The following is a 23,542-nucleotide window of genomic DNA, read 5'->3' on the forward strand; positions in this document are numbered from 1 at the left end:
GGTCCCACTCCATGACAAATCAGGAGGAAGAAATTCTGGTTTCTAGCCAGTTAGTAGGTGTAGACTGTGCCGAGATGGCCAAGAAGGCTACAAAGCATCCCCCCTTTCCCACAAGCTCTTTTACCTGCAAGGCCACAGCCTGTGACCTCCCTGATACCAATGGGTCACTTGTCTCCAGTGGCCCCAGCTCATACCTCATTCTGTGCAGTCAGTTCTTGCTCAACTTGGACCCAGCAGCAAGGAGCACGGGGTAAAATGATTTGAATCCCCTCCTTGGGAGATGAGCCTACTACATCTCCCCTTCTATCCTCCAGAATTCACAAAGGTCATAAAGTGGCTACTCTTTTCCTTGTATAGAAATGAAGGATATATGCCTGCAGACTGTCATTTCAGTCTCTCTGGTAATGCACTTTCCCTCTCAGAGGGCTCCTCCCCACTTCTCTCGAAGGTTTGATCCAAGGACTGGTGGTGAATGTTTCTCACACTCAGATCTTAAAAGGAAAGCACAAAGTCTTAAAACCTCTCATGAGTGTCCATCTAGGTCCTCTAGGAGAAATCTCTAAAGTTGAGGCTTTTGAGCAAGATGCTCAGACCGTTGACTAAGCTTTTCACAGTCAAGCACAAATTGCGGAGGGAGGGTGGGGTCTAACTTCACAGATGCTTATGGATTTTTAGAAAATGAAACACAAACAAAACAACTTGCAAAGTTAAAGAAGATTTGTGGTGTTAATCACCTGATTTGTGGGGGTGTGATTTTAAGATGGAGTGGCAATTCCCTACCTAAAGTCTTCATTAGTCTGCCTAAGGTTAAGCCTGTTGTGACCTCTTTGTTAAAGGGCAGAGTCATACCAACTGAAGGGAGTAATCTTGCTAAACCTGCAGATGAGAATAAGATGACTCAGACTAAACTTGGATACAGTAGTCTCAGCCTGAGCATTTGGGTGCAGTCATATTGTGGAGGTCTATGCTTAACTGTTAGCAGCTTGTGACCACGCAGGAGGAAAAAGAAAAACAATCTACTCTAAACTAGAGTTCTTTAGTAGCTTTTTTTAGGATTGATGCTTCACCTGATTCTGACTTGCTGTATGTAGTGTTGTTGTAGCCATGTTGGTCCCAGGATATTAGAGAGACAAGGTAGGTGAGGTAATATCTTTTTATTGGTCTGAAGCTCTGTGTAAGCTCAAAAGTTTGTCTCTCTCACCAACAGAAGTTGGTCCAATAAAAGAGATTACCTCATCCACCTTATATCTCTGACTTGCTGAACATTCAAAGCTTCCAAAGTTGTGTCCCGGGGGCAGCTATGGCTGTACTTGAAGAAACTGGAATTACGGGCTAAACTCTGATATCCTTCCAAATATCTTGTTGTAAGCATTTTGGGAGCATAGAAGCAAAGCAGACACTGAGACTTTAGACAAGGGAATAATTTCCTCCTAGTGAGAGAGACTTCAAATTACCTTATCTCAGCAGGTATTTCCTTTGAAGCCAATCCTCCTCCAGATTCCAGCATAGATATTACAATTGGGAAGAGGCCATTCTCTCTCGTGGACTTAGAAGACCATCCAGCCCTGAAAGCTTCTCTTGTTTTTTTTGGTTTCCCAAGTTTGGGAAGAACTCCCTCCCCTGAGCAGGGATGCTTCAGGGTGGGCCCTGATCTAGAAGTGAACCACCTCCAGAGAATAGGAGCTTGAGATAATCAGGAAAGGATATTCAGTAGAACTCACTTATTGTCCTAGGGAGAAGTTTATCTTTTACTCACAGTAAATTAAAACAAATCCGCACTATCAGCAAGAACCTTTGTAGCATCAGCAGATAAAGCGTGGAATAGTCCATCTCCCATACATTGAAACAATAAGAACCAGTTCTGTGAGAGATGAATATTTTGGAAGAGGCAAAAGATTCTTTGTGGTACAAATTTTAGATCTCTGGTCCCTCAGCAAGTCCAGAAGATCATATATTCCAGTTAGAAATACTAAAATCCATCATTGCAGCATTTTCTTTCCAAGACTTTGGAATATGAAAATAAACCTCCCAGGGCTCTACTGAAGATATGATTGGGGAGACTTGCCCAGAGATACTTTAGTTTCTGCTACAACAAAGTATCCTTTTTTGGACTTCTAACTTTTGTCGACTCAACTTCTACATGGATATTCACAAATGCCATTTCATTCCTTCCTTCTACTGAAAGGGATACACGTTTACCCTAGTCTGGACAGTCTTCTCATCATATTACACTGGACCCAGCTGCCATTGCTAAAAAGTCTTCAGAAACATGGCTTTGAGCAAACAGGTTTGAAGAGCCAATTACAGCCCTCACAAAACTCTAGCATCTAAGTTATTGTCCGGGACAATCTTTATTTGGGAGCGGCAGGAGGGAGAGAAAAGAAAATAGTGTCTTATTTGCCAAACATTAGCACATCTCTCATAGGAAATATCTGACTCAGCTCCTGGGCTAGTTGGTCTTGTGTGTATGCCTGGCACAATTCTTGCTTCGCTTTGAGCCAGCAATTGCAACAAAATAGTATATAAAGTTCTTGGTCCAAATCCAGTATTGGTATCTCAATGAACTTATTCTTAATATTATTTAACAGCTGCCTGATGTTGGGTCTGGAGGAACTGGTCATCTGCACAGATACCAGACCCCATGTAAGGGGAACATAGCTGGACTCCTAGTTGACTTGGGAGAGGAATATAGCCCAAAAACAAGACATGGAGTATAACCTGTCTCATTCTGTGGGCTGTCAAGCTTACTCCTGCATTTCCAGCCTTTTTGATTCTTTGGAAACATAGTCTGTATGTGCCTGCTAAGGCTGAAGATCTTCAGCCCTGCTGGGAGAAGTATTCTTGCTTGTGCCCTCGGCAGAAACATACATATATGCTCACTTGCTCTCCCTCTCTCCCCCCATGGTTCTACACAAAGAAGGAAAGTCGGCATCTGAAGATGCACTTAGAACCAAAGGAATGCAGTTTAGATCAGCTAGCCTTTCTGTGCTTCACGGGTCAGGCTTAAAGCCTATTCATGAACCCATTTACGTCCAACTTCAGTTGGAAAGCCAAGAGGTATCATGTGAGCTGCACACTCAAAAGCGGAGGCTGTGGTCCCCCTATCTGTGAAAGTGGGCTAAAAGTCTCCTTTTTGTTTTGTTTCCTTCCTATCCCCAACTTCCTGCAGCCACTGAGGATCAAAATGGTAACAGATTGTGAAGGAGCAGACTACAGTGATTACACCTCATTAACCCTCACGCCTGACCCATTGGAACCTCGTCTCAGACCCCACTCCTGCTTCTTGTGCCCCTCACCCTTCGACCCAATACTGCAACAGGGACCCATCTTGAACCAATATCCAGTGCTGCCTAATCAGTCAGCTGGGAAGCAGATAGAATGAGCATCTGTAATTCTTTCCTAAGAAGTTGATAAACTTTCTCCTCGAGAGAGAAGGTGGGTGAGGTAATATCTTTTATTGGATCAACTTCTGTTGGTGAAAGAAACAAGCCTTCAAGCTACACAGAGCAATTCAGGTCACATTCTGGGGTACAATCCAGCCCAGTGAGGGTTTGTCACTGCCTGCCCTGTAACCATGAGTGCCTCAAAATGCCTTTCTGCTGTAGCTCTCTTGACGGGGTGTTTCCAGCCAGCACACAAGCACGCACCGAGTAGCTGTGTTAAGAAGCTCGGGTTCAGCGCTCTAATTCCAGTAGCCTGCTTGTTACACCACTCCACTCTGGCTTCCATCAGCCTTGGTTACATCTGGGAAGAAGAGCTTTGTGTAGCTCAAAAGTGTTTTTTTTCACCAATAAAAGATACTACCTCACCTACTTTGTGTCTCTAATGTCCTGGAACCAGTGTGGCTACAATAATGAGCATTAGCCTGCTAAACCCAGGGTTGAGAGTTCAATCCTTGAGGGGGCCATTTAGGGATCTGGGGCAAAAATCTGTCTGGGGGTTGGGCCTGCTTTGAGCAGGGGGTTGGACTAGATGACCTCCTGAGGTCACTTCCAACCCTAATAGTCTATGAATTCTGTAACAATGCAAAAAACATTCTCCTAGGATTTTGGAGGAAATTCACAAATTATGTCTGTGTATCATGTGGTGTTTATATATTGGTGTTACAAGGGATACATATCAGGGAAAGTCAGATGAGGCAAAGAACAATGTTGGTTGTGGGTTTTTTTTTTTTTGCAAGACACCCTGACCATGGATGTCAAGGTCAACACTTTTTTGTTTTAGAACAAAACAGTGGTCCCCAAACTTTTCATGATTGCCCCCCCCCCGCCCAAGCCGGGGCCAGAAGCGGGGCCACTGCTCCCGGGAAGAGGGGTGGGCGCGGACAAGCGTAATGGGGGGCCATGGCTGAGGTCAGGAGCGGAGCCAGGATTGGGGAGCTGCGGTGGTCAGAGGCCAAGACTGGGAGTGGGACTGGGGCAGGGCTGGAGCAGAGCTGGGGATGAAGAGGGGTTGGGGGGCACTCCCTCCCTGTCCCCCATGGGGGCTGGCCCCAGGCCCCATTGTGACCCCTGAATGTTCCTCCATGCCCGTCTGGGGGGAGAACCACACAGTTTGGGGACCACTGTTTTAGAAAGACAAGTCAGTTTCTGTTAGCATATTGCACTGTAAGAAAGGCATAAGAATCTCTCATTATTGCCATATAATAGATTCCTAACAACCGCCACTTTTATCAGTCCTCTGGCAATATGCAGGCTCTTGGCATGAATTTAATCTATGTCCTACAAGTACTAATAGAACTACCTTTCAGTCTCACAGTTGGGTAGGTGCCTTTCCCTTCTCACTCAAAGTATCTTGCTTATTCACCACTTTCTTGTCCGAGAGTTTGTTTTTGGTAGGATCTTGATGAAACCTGACTTATACTTTCTCTCAAATGTGGTTTTGTGAATTAGCCAGCCCTCCATCCCCAAGGTCACTACAATCTTTCTTGTATAATAGGACGTTTCATATTGCCCTTCTGGTTGAATCCAGACATCCTAAGGAAGTAGAAATGCATTAAGCTGGATGTGAACAGAGCCTACAGATAAAGATGTTCATAGCAGAGGCATTCAACACTCTTCTTTTATTTCTGTGCACTCTGTGAAAAGAGTAGTGACTTTTTTGTGGATGGAAATCTTAAAAGGAAATCCATAAGGCTACTACAGGGTTTTCCATCAACTTTTTCAGACACTAGAGTTGACATCCTGCAGCATTTGGTAGAAGGGTGTTAAGGATTACTGGGGTACCCTGTTCTGTAAATTCCTTTTTAGTTCTACAGGAGTAAATGGAATCCTCCTTCCCAAGGGATTATTTGCTGCTTCCCACTGTGAAGACTCTTGATATGGAAGGGACTGGAAGGGAAAATTCTGTCTTATCCATGAATTTTCATTTGAGGAACCTCCATGTTGCAGTCTGACTCTCTCCCTCAGAGAATTGATTAATGTCCAGTTCTCCCCCTCCCCCCGACTATTGTTTCAAGCCTCTTAAGAAGGTAAACAGAAGAAGGTATTCTTCCAGGAAATTTCTAAATTTCTTGTCAAGGCTCTGCTGCAAATGGTTTGTGTTGACTAGCACTTGCAAACTTTTATATAGATTCCAAAACTGGAAAAAAAATACTCTCCAGAATGATTGTTAGTTCTTCCTGAGGTGTGCCGAAGCCCAGGCTCAGGGAAGAGATTTAGTATCCTTCTCCTTGCCATAGAGATGGGGACTGCCCTACTACAAAGACCTGACATGGAGGGTTCTAGAAAGAAAACTCACAGGTAAGACCGAATTTTTCCTTTCCAGTGAAGGGACTTGAAATACTGTACACTAAATTTGGAGTCTGAACAGGTTGCAGACTCAAAAATTTGTTTTTTCTTGTTTCAAGAACTTAGAAAAAATAACCGGCCTTTTTTGTTCATTCTCTTACATAATTCATTGTTGGTGTTACCACTGGTATTTTCAGCAGAATTCTTCCGTTAAATCAGTGTTTCCCAATCTTGGGACACCGCTTGTGTAGGGAAAGGCCGGGCCGGTTTATTTACCTGTTGCGTCCGCAGGTTCGGCCGATCGCGGCTCCCACTGGCCGTGGTTTGCGGGTCTAGGCCAATTGGAGCTGCTGGAAGCAGCGACCAGTACGTCCCTCGTCCTGCGCTGCTTCCAGCAGCTCCCATTGGCCTGGAGCAGTGAACCGTGGCCAGTGGAAGCCGCGATCTGCTGAACCTGCGGACGCGGCAGGTAAACAAACCATCCCGTCAGGGGCTTTCCCTACACAAGCGGTGTCCCAAGTTTGGGAAACGCTGCGTTAAATAATTGACAGCAGTGTTTTTTCCACATACTTGCCCAGGATTTTAAAATGATTTCCAGTTTTAAAAGTCAGGTTATGATTTTACCAAGAAGAATCTGAAAGAAGAAAAATATGTTTAGTAATCTGCTTTGTGATTGTGCTACAGTAGCATACTTAATTTAACCTGAAAAGTGAGCAAACCAGACACTTAATAAAAATGTGATAAAATGACAGTTTACTCTGTAGCTAAAAGAGCAGTTTTGTAACGTGAGTTTGAAAATTATTTGAGGTATTGTTGTATTTCAGTTTAAGTAGAAGTAACTGTCCAGCAGGCAATGACTTGAATTCACTGCCCAGAGGGGACGCCATGAAATAGAATTCTTCCCAGGTTCAATCCACATCACAAACATAACATGTTTTTCCAGTTATTCAACTTTCCTCCTTCAAAATCTCAAGGATTTATCTTGAAGCTTCAAATGCAACTAATTTCCAAATTTTTGTTTAATGAGCTGGCCCTAGAATTAAACTATGGTGTTTAAGTGGACCTACAAATAGAATGTAGTCCTTTGCTTGTTTTTGACAACAGGCAGTTGTGAAAACCCAGTTAAGTATTTCTAAAGCCTTTGACCATGGTAGTACTACTGCAATTGAAAATTCTTAATTGTAACATTCAAGGAGTGCTTGTAAGCTTTTTGGCATTGCATGTTAAATATTTGCTTTCAACTCTGGTACAAACGTAGTAAATTAATTGTTGGCTAACTAGTTTAGAGTTTAGACAAACCATGACTTTCGTTTTACTGTTTTAATATGATACTTATTTTGAGAAAAAAATATTTAGGAATGGGAAGAATTAAAACTGTTCGAGGATTTGATCCTTGTTCTATTACATTTGTATTTTCTTGGATTTTAGTACCCAGGTATCCCAGCATTAGTTATATTATTAAAATGTGTACTGTAATATAAATTAGTGATCTCAAAAACATTGTTTATCCAGTATCTCAAATTAACTGTTAAGGAAATGCACGTTGTGGAAAAAATAGTTTTTTAGCTTCATTCTCTTCACTCTTTTTGGCCACAAATTTGCAGTCATAATGGAGTTCCTAAGTTTAAAAACCAACAAACAAAAAAAGCCTCACACATTACACACAGCTTTAAGCTAAAGTTGAATTAATGCATCTCAGGAGCAATGGAATAACCTCATTGTTTACACTGATTTCTGTCCTAGCTATTCTGCTTTTTGGTGCTAGATAAGTTAATGTTCAAAACCAATTTAATTTGACTATCCTTTATCTTCTGTACCTTTTTAAAATCAAATATATATGATATGTAAAGTTAGAATTTAAGGTAAGCATTAAAATAAAAGCACAGCAGTTCTGTGTTCTAGTTTCAGGATTAAGCCCCTTCTTAAAAAAGAAAAATATCATAAAGTAGAAAGCTAGAGTGTGTGTGTGTGTGTGTGTGTGTACACATATATGTGTGTACATGCATGCTGACACTTTAATTTTAAGGTTAAAAAGTAGATGTGGTCTTCTAAAGTGTTGCATTTAGAATGCTCTAGGTGAAAATAGAAGAACAGGAGTACTTGTGGCACCTTAGAGACTAACAAATTTATTAGAGCATAAGCTTTCGTGGACTACAGCCCACTGATGTAAGTATATTTAGCGTAGCTGTGGTCAACCATTTATCTCATGGTTGAACACTAAAAATCTGCCAGAGAGAACTGTTTTTAAAAAAAAAAAAAAAAAGGGGGGGGGGGAGGCCTAAACTTCCTTTCCTTGAGGTAAAAATGTGCTAGAGAAGAAAAGATATCTTACAATGTCTTTTGACTGAAATAATATTTTATAAACATGTTTTGCAATGCAAGAACTTAAAATGGAGTTATTGGCAAAGTGGGCATGATCACAGGACTACTCATTGCTCAGTCAAAACTGGAAGCTATGAGCAAATGGACCTAGCCATGTCGTAGCTATTGGATTTGAAGAGTAATACTCTCCTTAACCAACTCCCAGATGACGGGAGAGCTTTCAAAGGAATGAGGGCTAGAGAAAGAAGGCTCCTTTTCTTTTGCTTCCTACACTAATAACTCAATTTTTTTTAACTTGGACGATTGCACACTTTATATCTTTTATCACATACAACCTCCGCCCTGCCCCTCCCCCCCCCCCCCAATATTAACAGGTTGCAAAGTCAAGCAATCAAAAATTAGGAATTGCCAGTTTTATGTCCATTCAACTTTAACTTTGCCCCCTTGTGCATCAAATAAGCTGGGGGTCTTGTGGAAAAATGTGATTGTGTAATTAAAAACTGTATCATAATGCATAAATGCAAGGGGGCAAGATGAAATTATATCAAGATTGGAAGATGAGACGCATGGGGGGTAGAGGTAGTAAAGTTTATGTAGTCTAGTAAAGAAGATTGTGAGGAGGACATGAGTTTACAAATAACTTAGTTACAGTGAAAGCTAGAGTAGGCAGACTTCAGGTTGGGTGTTAGGCAGTTGTCCCTGAAAGAGCAATTTGAATGGAAAATTTAATGCAATTATATAAATCATTTATACATCCTCACTTGCTGCAAGGCTTTGATATTGACTACCACATGTCTTCGAGGCAACAACATAGCCATGTTAACCATGCTTGCACTATATAAATTTCTTTCAGTGTGTTTGTGTGTATACACACACTTAAATGTACAGCATATAAACTGTGATCATCCTACATCTCTGCACAACTCATATTTTATTGAAGTTCAGCAAAGCTTGTGCAGTTTTGTATGTAATTGTAGTGTCTTAAATGTGATCACTCAAGTTTTTGTTACAGTCTAATGAAAAACAAGCAGTATTATGATACTCTGCTTTTGAATGTCCACTGTGGTGACTTTACTTTTTAATCTATATAATTTAAAGATGGGGTCATCCATACTATCCCTAATTAATAATTTGTATTACCGTGGCACCTAGGAGCCTTGCCATGGATCAGGACTCTGTTGTGCTAAGCGCTGTAAATATACAGGAAAAAAAGACAGTCCCTGTCCCAAAGAGCTTACAATCTAAGTAACACAGCAGATGTCTAAATATTATATAAATGAGTACAAGGGAACAAAGAGACAGCATTGGTCAGCTTGATAAACAGTGCCACCAACAGCCTAACCATTGTCAAGTTTTTGTAGGCATCACATCAAAGGAGAGTTGCAAGGAGGGAGTTGAAAGTGGTTAATGGGGTAGCTTTACAGATGTTCCCAGGGGTACCTGCGAAGAGTGAAGGACAACATGAGAGAAAGCACAAAGGTGCTTGTTTGAAAACAGGTGGGCAGTGGAAGTTGGCATCATGGCCCAATGGAAGGTGGGAGTCAACCTTTCAATAGTAAGTGAGATGATCATTCGTTAAGGGCCTTGTAAGTGAAGACAAACCACTTATGTTGTGATAGAGAAGGAGAACCTAGTGGAGGGTGCAAGGAGGGTTGGCATGCTAAGAATACCCATTGATACTATCCTACACGTTCTATAGGACAAGGAATAAGAGACATACATGCTCCTCTGTGCAGCCTCCCCAGTGTGTCTGTTAGCTCCTGCTATACACCACATGTCTGTGTATCAGGTACTTCCCTTCTCTCAAGTAGTTGGGGTGTGGGTAGCGAGTGGGTATAGTCCCCCATTGCAATGGTTCTCAACCTTTCCAGACTATTGTAGTCTTTTCTGGACTCTGAATCCCAAACCCCACCACCTGGGGCTGAAGCATGTAACTTAGCTTTGTGGGGCCCCTGTGGTGTGAGGCCCAGGCAGTTGCCATACTTGCCACCCCCTAATGCCAGCCCTGCACTTGCAATCCCACCATAATCTCTCCGGTGACTCCTCTGGGGCTGATGACTCCCAGGTTGAAAAACACTGATCTATATGAATTGACGTAACCCCTGGAAGATCTCTATGTACCCTGGTTGAGAACCACTGCTCCAGTGCACTAGTATTAGCAGATTTCTTCTCCCTGCAAGCAAGATGGGAGCAGGAAATGTATTGTGACTCTGAGACTTCTGGGGCAGCACCGTTGTGCAAAGATTTGCCTCTTACACAAAACTGTACCTAAAGCCGTCTAACCCTATACAATGCCTCCAAAATACAGTGTTGACTACGTATAAATGCACATTAATAGCAAGTTTTTGCTGAAGGAAAGGATGTATAAAGACAAGTTGTTCAACTTTTCCCCTCCTCACTTATATTTTTAGTTCAAGTGGTTGCTAATGTGAGAAGACAACATGCCATTTTGAAGTATGACAGAAGTCCTGATGCTGCAGCAGAGGTTAGGAATATTAATGGCCAAATCTAGGTGAGTGAATTTAGTTAAGTTCTATCAGTTCTCAAGCTTCCATACTGTGAGCCTTTTAACCTCAATTCCACACGGTCCCTGAAATAGCTTTAAGTGCTCTGTGTCCTAAAACATTAAGGAGGCAAAACCATAAACTCCTCTGACTATTGGATTATATTTCCCTTCTCCCTTTTTGTATGTCTATTTATTTCCTCTTCTTGGGGGGATAGTGTTGAAAATTAAGTACCAGATCTCTTCACTTCATCTGCAACTCCCATTGCTCTATATGTGCAAGTCACACTTCCCCATTGTAACTGAAACAGCTCTTCACCCATCTGGAAGTGCTCTGTGGACGACAGAGCGAGCCCTTCTGTTGTAAATGTGTTTATTTGTATTAACTTTAATATCTATCTGCATTATAGCTACCTTTCATAATTGTTTTCAATAATACTTCCTCAAAATAAATGAGCAGCATCAATAGACTACAGTAGGGGTTCTCAAACTGGGGGTCAGGACCCCTCAGGGGGTCACGAGGTTATTACATGGGGGGGTCGTGAGCTGTCAGCCTCCACCTTAAACCCTGTTTTTCCTCCAGCATTTATAATGGTGTTAAATATATAAAAAAGTGTTTTTAATTTATAAGGGGGGTCACACTCAGAGGCTTGCTATGCAAAAGGAGTCACCAGTAAAAAAGTTTGAGAGCCCCTCCCCCAGTTCCCGTGTCCCTGGATGAGCTTCTGTGCTATGTCTCCAAGGGCACTCCCAATACTGGGATGCTTTGAAGGCTGGAGAGGTCCCTGATGTAGCTCAGACATCCCTGGGGCCTGTCTAAGTTAGGGCAGCCTTCCAGAGCTGCCCTAGAAACTTCTTGTGCTGCCAGCTACTGGGACACTGTCCTGGTGCATACTCCTTATAACTGGAGTTTGCGTAAGGATCCATAGGCTATCTCCATGGTGCCTGTGCTGAGGAAACTCTCCCTGAGCCAGAACTGGGCCTTTTAGAGCCTTTTGGCCCAGTGTGAATAGTTTGGAGAGGGGTGAGGGTCTCACCAAGAAACGTTTCCGAATGTTGTCATGGGAATTCAATTCACAGCTCAAATGAGTCTATTTGGTTACTGCAAGTTTTACTTATGGCAGGATTCTTACAACTTTGTATGGACATTTTTTTTCCCAGTCAAATTGTTAGAAAATAACATTTTAAAAAAGGGCATGTTATCATTATGTAATGTTTTAATATTTTTATAACAGCTTGTGTGACTGCTGCAAAATACGTCAGACATTTGTCATCTCAAGGAGAAATATTAGTGCATTTGGTTTTGTTGTGTCAATGAGATGTATATATGGTTAGTGGCTGTTATTGGGGTGTCTGAAAATTAATTTTAAGTTTAAAAAGGGATTTAAATTAAATAGGTATATTTTTAAAAAGAAATATATTTAAAATTGACAACCTATCCTAAACTTACTAAAATCTATTAAAAATCATTTAATTAAAAAAAAATCAGTGCATATTAGATGCTGAAGTTTAAAAGGTAGTCAGAACACTGACTTGGAGAAAGTCACTGATTAAATACCTAGAACCAAAGTGTGTTGAAATGTGAAACCAACTCTTGATAGCAGTAGCCTCTTCTGCAGATAGAGAGAAAATATTTTCTTCAAATCAGTTTATTCAACTAGTTTTAGTTCAGTGACAGGTTCATTCAAAGTTAAGAAACTGGTTGGGAATCAAAAAAGCAGAAAAACTTGTTTTCCCTCTTCCAATCTATGAACAAAAATAAGATATGAGAGAGTGAGATTGACTAGTTTTAAAATCTTGGAAGACATGGTGACCAGAAACTATTAGTTCAATTCACTAACTACAAGTACTTATTTTGTTTAATCAAATTTAAATACAAAACATGTTTTGGTAAGCTTACTTTTCCCCTTAGATATCTATCATATTCAGGGTAGTTTTATTTAATCAAAAACAGAATTTTAAAATTATTTTATTAATTGAATTGCAATTTTCGTCCAAATACAACTTGACTCAAATCATGAGTAAAATATTAATCTAGTAAATAAATTCATCATTAACTATTTTCTAACATAATATAATGTAAAAATTAATCTGAAATGTTAAGGTATATAATTGCTTAAATAAATATGAACAGATATAATGTATACTCCTGATTAGCAACAAGTACCAAATTTAGTGTAAAGGCTATATTTAGTAGTTGCAAATGAACGTGTTTTTAATGATTACATGAACCAGTAAGAACCATCTTTGTTAGGAAAATAAAAATGCAAAAAAAAAAAGACCTTAAATCAAGCTTTCCTGCTTGCTGATTAAAATTGTTGATGTAAATGTCTTTGATTTAAATCAATCCTCCCTGTGTATTCTTCGGTTCCCTTCCCCCAAGTAAATTACCACTTTCTTTTTTGGCTCTAGAGAGTACATGGTCTTCTAAAGAAGCCATGGGTAGCTGCTGTAGCTGTCCAGATAAAGAGACTGTCCCAGACAACCATCGAAACAAGTTTAAGGTAAGCAGTTGATTTTTTCTGTTGCAAACTGTTTTGTCATTCCCTTGCAAAATAGAACCCAGATATAAGAATTGGAATGAAGAAAGTGTTTGTAATGTTTATGAAAATCAAGCCATCAGAGACTTACCAGTTTATATGGCTAAGAAGTCTTCTTTATCCATAAGGAGCCCTATATTCGGTCCAGTAAAAGGAATATTTTAAACAGGTCTGGTTTTGAGTAGTGATGGATATTCATAGACCTTTGGCCTTCTGTAAGGTGAAAAGCCATGTGTCTTAGGCAATTCTTGGGTGGTGTATCTCCATTTAAACAGAAGGTCAGTATTAATGTAGCATTTTTGAGAAAACTTTCTTTACTTGAAGAAGTAGTAGTGGTATTTCCAAGTCCTTGTTGTCACATGCAAAGAATTCCTAGGAGTTTTAGGCCTGCAGATACTTTTATGCATGTGCTTAACCTTAACCATAAGTAGTCCTATTGACTGCAATGGTCTCATGTTGCCCAGTTACACAAGATTGATATTTGATTTTCTGTCCCAGTCTGTCTCACCGAGATCCCAGGAGAATGAGGGCGAGTGGCTGTACTTTCCATCATGAACAGTGACTCTTGCAGACAACTTAAGGGGATGCTGTTAAATACCACATTAATGTCTGGACATTTTTATTTACTTTTGTTACAAATAGCACCTAATAACCGAAAGATCAGAGACTTTATTTCTGTTTTTTCAATTTGTGCTTTGACAGCATTTTGTTTGGTAGTCAGTTTCTCTTTTCCCCCTATACAGTTAACTCCTCTGTTGTTTGTGTGAGTCTTTTACTTAAAAACCAGGGAGAGAAAAAAGAGACTATTTGCGAAACCACAGAAAATGTCAGGAGCCTCAGTGGCAGGTGAAACAACTTCTCCTTTTTAAAAATTGACTAGATTTCAATTTGACAATATCTCTTTTTAAGAAGAAAATTAATTCTAACCAGTTTTTTTTATTGAGTAAGGAGTGGTTAGGACAAAAGGCACTGAAATAGGGGCTGTTACACTGAATAAATGTGAGAATTGTCCAAGTTCTATCAGGGATAAAGAGGGTGCAGTGACAGTTTTAATGCGCACATTATATATAAAAAATACAGACTTAGATTTTATTGGACTTACACTTTCTGCTTGAAATGTCTGTAGTGTTGAGGTAACAAGTTACAGTAATGGTTTGCGCCTTTTGATACACACTTCTTTAAACATACACTTCTTTTTTTAAAAAGAGGCAAATACTCTCATCTAGAGAATTAGCACTTCCTGACTTGCTCTTATACAAAAACATTTTATTTTAAAAAATAGTTAAACCTGTAATGTGTTGTATCTCACCAGCAGCTATAAACTTTTTTCAAATTTGTATTTGATGGGTCAGATGCTGTATGTTAATGAAATGTCCAAGAAGCTTATCTAATGGTATATAACTCTTATTTTAAAGGTCATTAATGTAGATGATGATGGTAATGAACTGGGTTCTGGCGTAATGGAACTTACAGATACAGAACTAATTTTATACACCCGTAAACGGGATTCCGTAAAATGGCACTACCTCTGTCTCCGTCGCTACGGCTATGATTCAAATCTCTTTTCTTTTGAAAGTGGTCGACGATGTCAAACTGGACAAGGTAGGTAGCACCTATATGTGTGTATATATATAAGTATTTTAGCAACCTATTTAGCTGAGTGAAATGCAGCTCACTCAGTTTTGCCTTCTTGAGAGCAAGAACGGAAAGAGTGGGTTTTTTCTCCTTGAATGTAGGCATCACAGAAAAATCTTATAGGTAGCACTTTGGGGAACAGTTCTGGTTAAATGGCCAGCATTTTAAATAGAGTGCGCCTGATTGCTCTGGAGCAGTTTGTCTGCACTATATGAAAGAAGATCTGGGAGACTTCTAGTTTCTGAAATCACCAAAGACTTGGAATATTTTGTACTCCTTTGCTGAGCTCGCTAATCAGTTTAGGAGCTGATTTAATGGGTTTTGTAGAGGGTTGCAGCCAACTCTCCTTGCTCGAAGTGTTGACTTTTCTGATGTTTCTCATTTTGGGGAAGGAAAAATATAAAAATGAAGATTTCAGAGCAGCCTTTCTGAAAACTAACTGATTATTTTAGCTGAATTCATCACTACACCTGTTATGAGGGCAGCAAGTGGGGGTGGGGGGGAGAGGGAGGGAGAAGGGAAGTATAATAAACCTGAGCACTTGCATGATCAGGTCTGTCTGCCTTGTTTATTTTTAAACATAGTATTTAAAACACACACTTGCATTTTCTATCCTTCTACCTTAAAAAAAAAATACAATTTTTTTTATAAAAGCCAAAAACATCAGTGAAATCATACTTTTTCCTAAATTCTGTTTTAAATATGAAGCACTTAATTTCAGCACATTTGAGAGGAATGAGGGAAAGGTGGCTCCTACTATTCCATTCCCTTAATCCTGAGCTGACTGGGGCGTCAAAATGGCTCCCAGTTGAAGGGCCAAACAGCTACACTAAGTTACACCCACTGCAGCAGTCCCTATGTGACAGCTGCACTGGTCAAGGAACAGGTGAAGTACCGTGTGCTCCATGACACCATTTCTATGCTTCCCTATCCCTGACGCACCACCTTCATAAAGGTATTGGGGTGGTGGCTACCCCATCTCCAACGTTCAAGAATTCCTCTGTGTCAAGGGGAATCTATGGCTACCCGTTCATTGCAGCTTCTTGCAGCACAGTGCAGCCAGACGGGCTGGAGATCTGGCTTGAAGTGATGATTAACTTTACCTTTTAAAAAGCAACCACTATTTAAAGCAGGTGAGAGTAGTTGGAGTCACCCATTTTTACTCTTTTGTTAGATTAAGTTGCATTCTTAATCACCCTTAACATTGTTTACTCACTATTTTTTTTTTTATTATGAGGCTGGTTTAAAAAAAAAAAAAAAAAAAAAACTCCACACCCCCTGAGTGACATAGTTATACCTATTTATCTCATAGAACTGGAAGGGACCCCAGAAGGTCATTGAGTCCAGTCCCCTGCCTTCACTAGCAGGACCAAGTACTGATTTTGCCCCAGATCCCCAAGTGGCCCCCTCAAGGATTGAACTCACAACCCTGTGTTTAGCAGGCCAATGCTTAAACCACTGAGCTATCCCGCCCCCTCCCAACTGAACTGCTGCTGTAGACCGTGCTATGTCGACAGGAGGTCATCTTCCATCAACATAGCTGCAGCCTCTCAGGGAGTTGGAGTACTTATGCTGACAGGAGAAGTTCTCCAGTCAGCACAGGTAGCATCTTCAGTAAGCCCTATAGCAGTACAGCTGCACCACTATATGTGTAGACAAGAACCAGATTATTTGTTGTCTTTCTAAACTTGAAGCCCACTTCAGAACCTCACTGACCACGCAACATTGTTTCTGTGTTGGTAAACTGGGTATAGTACATGATATGAAAAAACCCATGGCATCCTAGCTAACTTGAGGAGGGGAGGGAGTTTCCTTTTCATAGTTTGGCTTAGCCACAGGTAGTTTGGCTTTTAAGATGAAAATATTTGAGAAATTGCTGCAGTAAAAAGTCTTGATTTTTTTTTATTTATTTATTTACTTTCTTTCTATATATGCAATTTAAGTATACCTCATGTTCTGAAGAACTAACAATTTGGGAACAGAACACATTTTATTCTTCCTTTTTAATAGAAGGGCAAATTTGAATTTCTCAAGAGTACACAGTTATTTCAAGTATTAATACTATATCAGGCAAAATGTCAAAAAATTTTGGAGAGGTTTCACAGAAATTGTTTAGACCTAGAGTACTGCACATCTTGTAAGCTTCTACCTTTGGAGCATTTTTTTTATGATTAACACCAAAATATAGTCAATATGTTCGCTCCTTTTTCCATGGTATTCAAATCAATCAAAAGCTTGTAGATCACAAGAAGTGAATGTCATGATATATAAACATAATTGCATTGTCAAAATGTAGTAGGATGTAGGTATCTTAAAATAAAGATACTTTTTAGATGTATTCCAGTCTTCTTAAAAAACACAACCACACACACACTCTTCTTTTAACAAGAATATGTCAACTTTAAATTAATGCTTTCAATGGAAAGAATAATCCAAAGCTGCGACTTCACTGCTTGTCTCTTTGCTTGGGATGGTAAGTTGGGCTCCCTCTACTGTTCAAAGACAAAGTGGCACAATACTTGGGCAAAATGCATAGTATTGCTGCCAACTTTGTATTTTGTGTCTATCCCTAAGGCAGAAAAAAACAATTGGTTTGTTGCTGTTTGTTTCACACAATCTGTCTTCTAGCCCTTCATTTTAACCTTCTTTAAGAACCTGGACTTTTACCCTGTGTCAAAACCCTTCTTCCCTATTGTGCAGGTATTTTATTTTTATGGTAACTCACTATAAACCTGATAAACACATAACCTTGCAGCACCAAAATTCTATTCTTTTTACAGGTCTACTTATCAGATTATTCATTTTAAAACTTCGCTGTTTCGTGAAGTGTTTTTCCTCATTTAGCAACCAGAAATTTTAAGATTTTTCTCTTATTGGATCTTTTATTTTCCAATCTGTTTTTTGGTGCATTGGAAGCTTATTCATTTATCAGGTATTCATTTAAAAGGGTCTCACTGTATATTTTTATTTTGATTGTTGCACAAAACATATAATAGCTCAGTTCCTTTAACAGGTATTCGTTAAGTGGACTCCCGTTTAGTTCTTAAAAATTAATTGCATAACTGTTTTTAGAAGCAGTTGTTGTTTCACGTAAAGGGATCTAAAACAATTTGTTGTGTGTTTATAGGAATCTTTGCCTTTAAGTGTGCTCGTGCAGAAGAACTATTTAATATGCTACAAGAGATCATGCAGAACAATAGCATAAATGTGGTAGAAGAACCAGTAGTAGAAAGGAATCATCATCAAACTGAGTTGGAAGTTCCAAGAACCCCTCGAACACCCACCAGTAAGCATGGTTCTGCTGTCAGAAATTATACTTTGTGTGTATCATGTTACCTTGCTTTAAATTTGATTTAGCTCTTCAGTTAGCAGCATGCAAGTAATCTAGTTAAAGAATGAATACTGATTTAAATGCTATTGCCAGCTAAAGTGTTTGCTGTAGGTTTTTTTTTTTCTTTAAATACCATCACAGAATTACATAAGAACATACATAAGAACGGCCATACTGGGTCTGACCAAAGGTCCATCAAGCCCAGTATCCTGTCCTCTAACAGTGGCCAATGGCAGGTGCCCCAAAGGGAATGAACAGACAGGTTATCATCAAGTGATCCATGCGCTGTCACCTAATCCCAGCTTCTGGCAAACAGGCTAGGGACACCATTCCTGCCCATCCTGGCTAATAGCTATTGATGGATCTGTCTAGCTCCCTTTTGAACCCCTTTATAGTATTGTCTTCACAACACCCTCTGGCAAGGAGTTCCAGAGGTTGGCAGCACATTGCGTGAAAAAATACTTTCTTGTTTGTTTTAAACCTGCTACTTATTAATTTCATTTGGTGGCCCCTTGTTCTTGTATTATGAGAGAGAGAGTAAATAACACTTCCTTATTTACTTTCTCTATACCACTCATGATTTTATAGACCTCTATCATAGCTCCCCTTAGTCGCTTCTTTTTCCAAGCTGAAAAGTCCCAGTCTTATTAATCTCTCCTCATACGAAAGCCGTTCTATACCCCTAATCATTTTTGTTGCCCTTGTCTGAACCTTTTCCAATTCCAATATAACTTTTTTTGAGATGGGGTGACCACATCTGCACGCAGTATTCACGGTGTGGGCATACAATGGATTTATATAGAGGCAATATGATATTTTCTGTCTTATTATCTATCCCTTTCTTGATGATTCCCAACATTCTGTTTGCTTTTTTGACTGCTGGTGCACATTAAGTGGATGATTTCAGAGAACTGTCCACAATGACTCAAGCTCTCTTTGAGTGGTAACAGCTAATTTAGACCCCATCATTGTATATGTATAGTTAGGATTATGTTTTCCAATGTGCATTACTTTGCATTTATCAACATTAAATTTCATTTGCCATTTTGTTGCCCAGTCACCCAGTTTTGTGAGATCCTTTTGTAGCTCTTCACAGTTTGCCTAGGACTTAACTATCTTGAGTAGTTTTGTATCATCTGCAAATTTTGCCACCTCACTGTTTACCCCTTTTTCCAGATCGTTTATGAATATGTTAAATAGGACTGGGACAAATACAGGTCCCTGGGGGACACCACTATTTACCTCTCTCCATTCAGAAAACCGTATCTCCTTGCCCTGGGGCAGGACTGGCTAGAACTCCCAAAACTGAAGAATTTGGCTAGGCTCTATTGGGACCTAAGATCACTACACAAAAGCACCACTTTAGAATGTGCACATATGGTCGCTTTACGAGATCTTGTCTAAGGATTGCCTTATTGCAACCACAGAAAATTATTCGACAATTGTAAACGTCAGTCATTGTCTAAAATGTTCATGCTTTAAGTGTGTCAGTGGGCCCCGAGGAGCTGAATGAAGGTGGAACAGCAGAGTTGGATCTCTCTTCCTATCAGTGAAACAAGAAATTACTGACCTTTTCTTTATAGGGAAGGCTCCTGTAAGCATTTCCAACGCTCTGTAGCAGCAAAGGGCTTGGCAAAGTTTGAATCTTCTTTGAGTATTGTCCCTTTGGCACCTTTGACTGGAGGTTTTCAGTAACTGCCCATTTGGCTTGCGCATGCATTCCAGACATCCTTGTGCCCATACCAAGGAGGATATATAGAGCTGCATAGGAAAAATGCCCTCTGTTCCTTCTCAACTGCCCTTACACCAGAGACTGAGCACCAAGCATGCCTGGTTCACTTTAGGTGTAGTTTAGCTTGGTTTGTTCTTCTGTTAGTTTTCTTACATTTAATCTAGTTCTTATTATTTAATTTTGGGGGGATTCTGTTTGTTTTATTTTCCCCTCTCTTCTTTCTCCACTTGAGGGGTTATTTTGGAGATCAGCACTTCTGGGGTACACTAAGATCCCTAGGCTTCAAGAACTCTCTCTCCTGCCAGGAAGTAATCAGTCAGTGACGGCTATTCTCAGTGCCTCCGCTCTTTGGGAGACATCCATATACTGACCAAGTGTAAGATCTGCACCTCTTTTAAAAGCAGAACTCGTTAAGAATAGAGTGAGAAAATTTAGATTGATTATGACGGAACAAGCCCTAAGACTGGACTCTGATCCAGGCTCATAGAACCCCTCTGTACTCTGGCCTCTGAGTACACTTAATCTACCTCTGGGTTCAGGTCACCAAGAGTCTCATGAAACAAGACACTGGGTGCCAACAAGAGGATGAGGAAAACTAAGTTTCCTACCTGGGCCTTACTAATGGAGTCGGCATTGACCTCAGCACTGGCATGCTGACGCTATCTGGCGCCAGGTGCGTTGTCAGTGCCCAGTGACGCCCCATCAACTAGTCAGTACCGCTCCCCCTGCTAAGAAGCAAGGGAAGACTCAGTGGTACTGAGAAAAGGACAGGGGTGAGGCCGCACCTGAGTTGGGCAGCCCACGATCCCCCTCGGGACCCAGACCTCTGACTCGTGCTGAGCGGAGTATTCCGGTCCCATCCACGCGTGCCTCCCCTGTGGGGAGAATACTGTCAACGCCAGAGGTAGCGCAGGCAATGCGTGATATCCTCGCCCTTCCGGTGCCGAGTGTGCCGCCCGAGATGGGCCCTCACTCCAGAGGGAAGCCGCCCCTAGGAGCTCATCGGCCCTCTCAGGTTCGGCATAGCCCCCGCTCCGAGGATGAGCTGCCTACCCGTTCTGCAGGGCCATCTCGTAGCCCGCGTCAGACGCCCACGCCATTGGCCAACTCACCTGAGAGGGAGTCCCGAGGGTCCTCCGCTACCAGGAGGGGTCGCAGGCACCGAGGCAGCAGGCATCGACACTCCTCTTCCTACAGGAGTTATAGGAGCAAGTCTCGACGCCATTGGCACCGACGCTCAGACTCAAGTGATCGCTCCGACAGGCGTCGTTCGCAAAGCACCCTTCGGCCGGCACCGGCACCTAGCCATCGTAGCCACGGTTGCCGTGGTGACTCTGGAAGCAGTACCTCTGATGGGTACAGGTCTTCCTCGTTGAGATCAAAATCTCGAGGCCTGCACCGACAGGGCCATGGATGCTCCCGTCGCTCGTTTGGCACTGTGCGCTCGTCAGTGACGTCGGCCTCAGCACCCCGCCACCCATCCCCGGGGCACGCCACCCTGCATGATCAAGCGGCTCCGCTAGGTCCCCAAGTGGGGCACTGGCAAGGGGCAACCTGGCAAGGGCAATGGTGTCAGTGGGCACCTTGGCCCCAACCGCCGGCACCGGCGAGACCCCGTTTGATGGCCAGGGCATCATAGGTGCATTCAACGTCCCCACCTCGACACCGGGAGAAGTCAGCTGGCACCGAGGCAGTGGCACCGCACCCAGGCTTGGATTCGGGGGTTGAACCACCGGTACCACCCGATGCCCTGGGAGCAGATCCGGTCCCTTCACCGGCACCGGAGAAATTCATTGTGGTGCCACCACCCGCCTTACAGGAAGATTTTAAGGCTCACCAGGAGCTCCTTAGGCGGGTCGCCTCCAATCTCCAGCTCCAGGCTGAAGAGATGGAGGAGCCGTCAGACACGTTGTTCAACGTCTTGTCCTCCTCGGCACCGGGCCATGTGGCCCTACCTCTCCACCAAGGGGTGGCCAATATCTGCACATTGCTTTGGCAAACCCTGGTGTCCTTGGCGCCTATTTCAAAAAAAAGCAGAGAGAAAGTACTTTGTTCCAGCAAAGGGGCACACATATTTGTACTCTCACCCGGTACCCAACTCTCTGGTGGTGGAGTTGGTAAACCAGCGTCAGAGACATGGCCAACCCGCTCCCACCCCCAAAGATAAAGACGCCAGAAGACTGGATATCTTTGGCAGGAAGGTTTATTTATCGGCGAGCTTCCAGCTCAGGGTGGCTAATCATCAAGCCCTCCTGAGCCGCAATGATTTTAACTTGTGGGGGTCCCTGCGAAAGTTCGAACCTCTTCTTCAGGAAAAGGATAAGAAGGAGTTCAGAGCTCTGGTAGACGAAGGTGCGGCGGCGGTGAAAGTGGCCCTCCAAGCAGCTTCGGACGCGGCGGATACAGCAGCCCGTTCGATGGCCTCCGCTATTGCCATGTGCAGGGCATTGTGGCTCTCGCTGTCAGGGCTGTCCGTGGAGTCCCAGTCCCTCATGCAGAACTTGCCTTTCGACGGGAAGGCCCTGTTTGCAGATCAGACAGACACCAGTCTACACGGGATGAAGGACTCCCGCATCACCCTCAAATTCTGGGCCTATATGTTCCACCAGCTAAGGACAAACCCAGGCCACAGACCTCAGCTCCTCCAAGTAGGGGCAGATATGAGCCTCCCTCTAAGAGGCCGAGGGAGCAGAGACATAGGTCCCAGCACCAGTCCCGCTCGGCCCCGTGACCTGGGCCCTCCAAGGGCAAAAAGCAGGGGAAGAGGCGCTTTTGACTCTTTGTGGGGGGCCACCGGGCCTGTTGCCAGCGGAGCCCCCCAGTTAATAAAGTTTGTGTTCTGCAACCATTTTATCTGCCTTCCGAGTGCAATGGTCCCATATAACGTCGGACCAGTGGGTCCTCAGCACCATTTCCAGGGGCTACATGTTGCAGTTCACTTCGCCCCCCCCCAACCCCCAGAAATCCCTGGGGACCCGGAACACGCCCTCCTTCTAGACCAGGAGGTGACGCTCCTCCTCACCCTGGGCGCAGTGGAGAAGGTGCCTCGAGAATTCGAGGGCAGGGGTTTCTACTCCCGGTATTTCCTGATTCCAAAGGCAAAAGGTGGGCTCAGACCCATCCTCGACCTGCAGAGCCTCAATCAGTTTATGGTTCGTTAAAAGTTCCGCATGGTTTCCCTGGCCTCTATTATTCCATCCCTGGACCCGGGGGATTGGTTCGCAGCTCTGGACCTCCAGGATGCCTATTTCCACATCCATATTTTCGAGGGTCACAGGCGCTTCCTCCGCTTCCTGGTAGGGCGGGATCACTACCAGTTTACGGTCCTTCCCTTTGGCCTCTCCATGGACCCCAGGGTTTTTACCAAATGCATGGTGGTAGTGGCAGCCTACCTCAGGAGGAACAGGCTGCAAATTTTCCCCTGCCTGGACGACTGGCTGCTCAAAGGCAAGTCTTGGTCCCAGGTGCAGGCCCAGATAGAATTCCTGCTGGCCACTTGCTAGAGTCTAGGCCTAGTGGTAAACGAGGACAAGTCCACGTTAGTGCCGGTTCAGCATAGGAGCGCAGCTGGACTCGGTGGTGGCCACAGCCTTTATTCCCAGGGACAGGTTCGAGAAGCTCAAAAGTCTCATAGCCTCGGTCACGCCCTTCCCCGTGACGATGGCAAGGGTGTGCCTTCAACTCCTGGGCCACATGGCAGCCTGCACCTCCGTGGTGCGACATGCCAGGCTCAGAATGAGGCCCCTCCAA

At 42.6% G+C, this 23,542-nt stretch overlaps 1 protein-coding gene across 4 annotated transcripts in view; it reads left to right on the plus strand.

Annotated features, from left to right (window-relative positions):
• The window catches only part of FRS2 (fibroblast growth factor receptor substrate 2), a 90,971-nt gene that overhangs the window by 49,682 nt on the left and 17,747 nt on the right, over positions 1-23,542 (plus strand). For all 4 annotated transcript variants that reach the window (XM_054026239.1, XM_054026229.1, XM_054026257.1 and 1 more), the window contains 4 exons: positions 10,463-10,563; positions 12,967-13,058; positions 14,510-14,696; positions 17,857-18,015. In XM_054026239.1, coding sequence (XP_053882214.1) covers positions 12,993-13,058; positions 14,510-14,696; positions 17,857-18,015 — 412 coding nt within the window. In that variant the 5' untranslated portion in view covers positions 10,463-10,563; positions 12,967-12,992. The remainder of the gene's footprint in view (positions 1-10,462; positions 10,564-12,966; positions 13,059-14,509; positions 14,697-17,856; positions 18,016-23,542) is intronic.

The sequence above is a fragment of the Malaclemys terrapin genome, chromosome 1, assembly GCF_027887155.1.
Source record: "Malaclemys terrapin pileata isolate rMalTer1 chromosome 1, rMalTer1.hap1, whole genome shotgun sequence".
In the NCBI taxonomy this organism is placed as follows: Eukaryota; Metazoa; Chordata; order Testudines; family Emydidae; genus Malaclemys; species Malaclemys terrapin.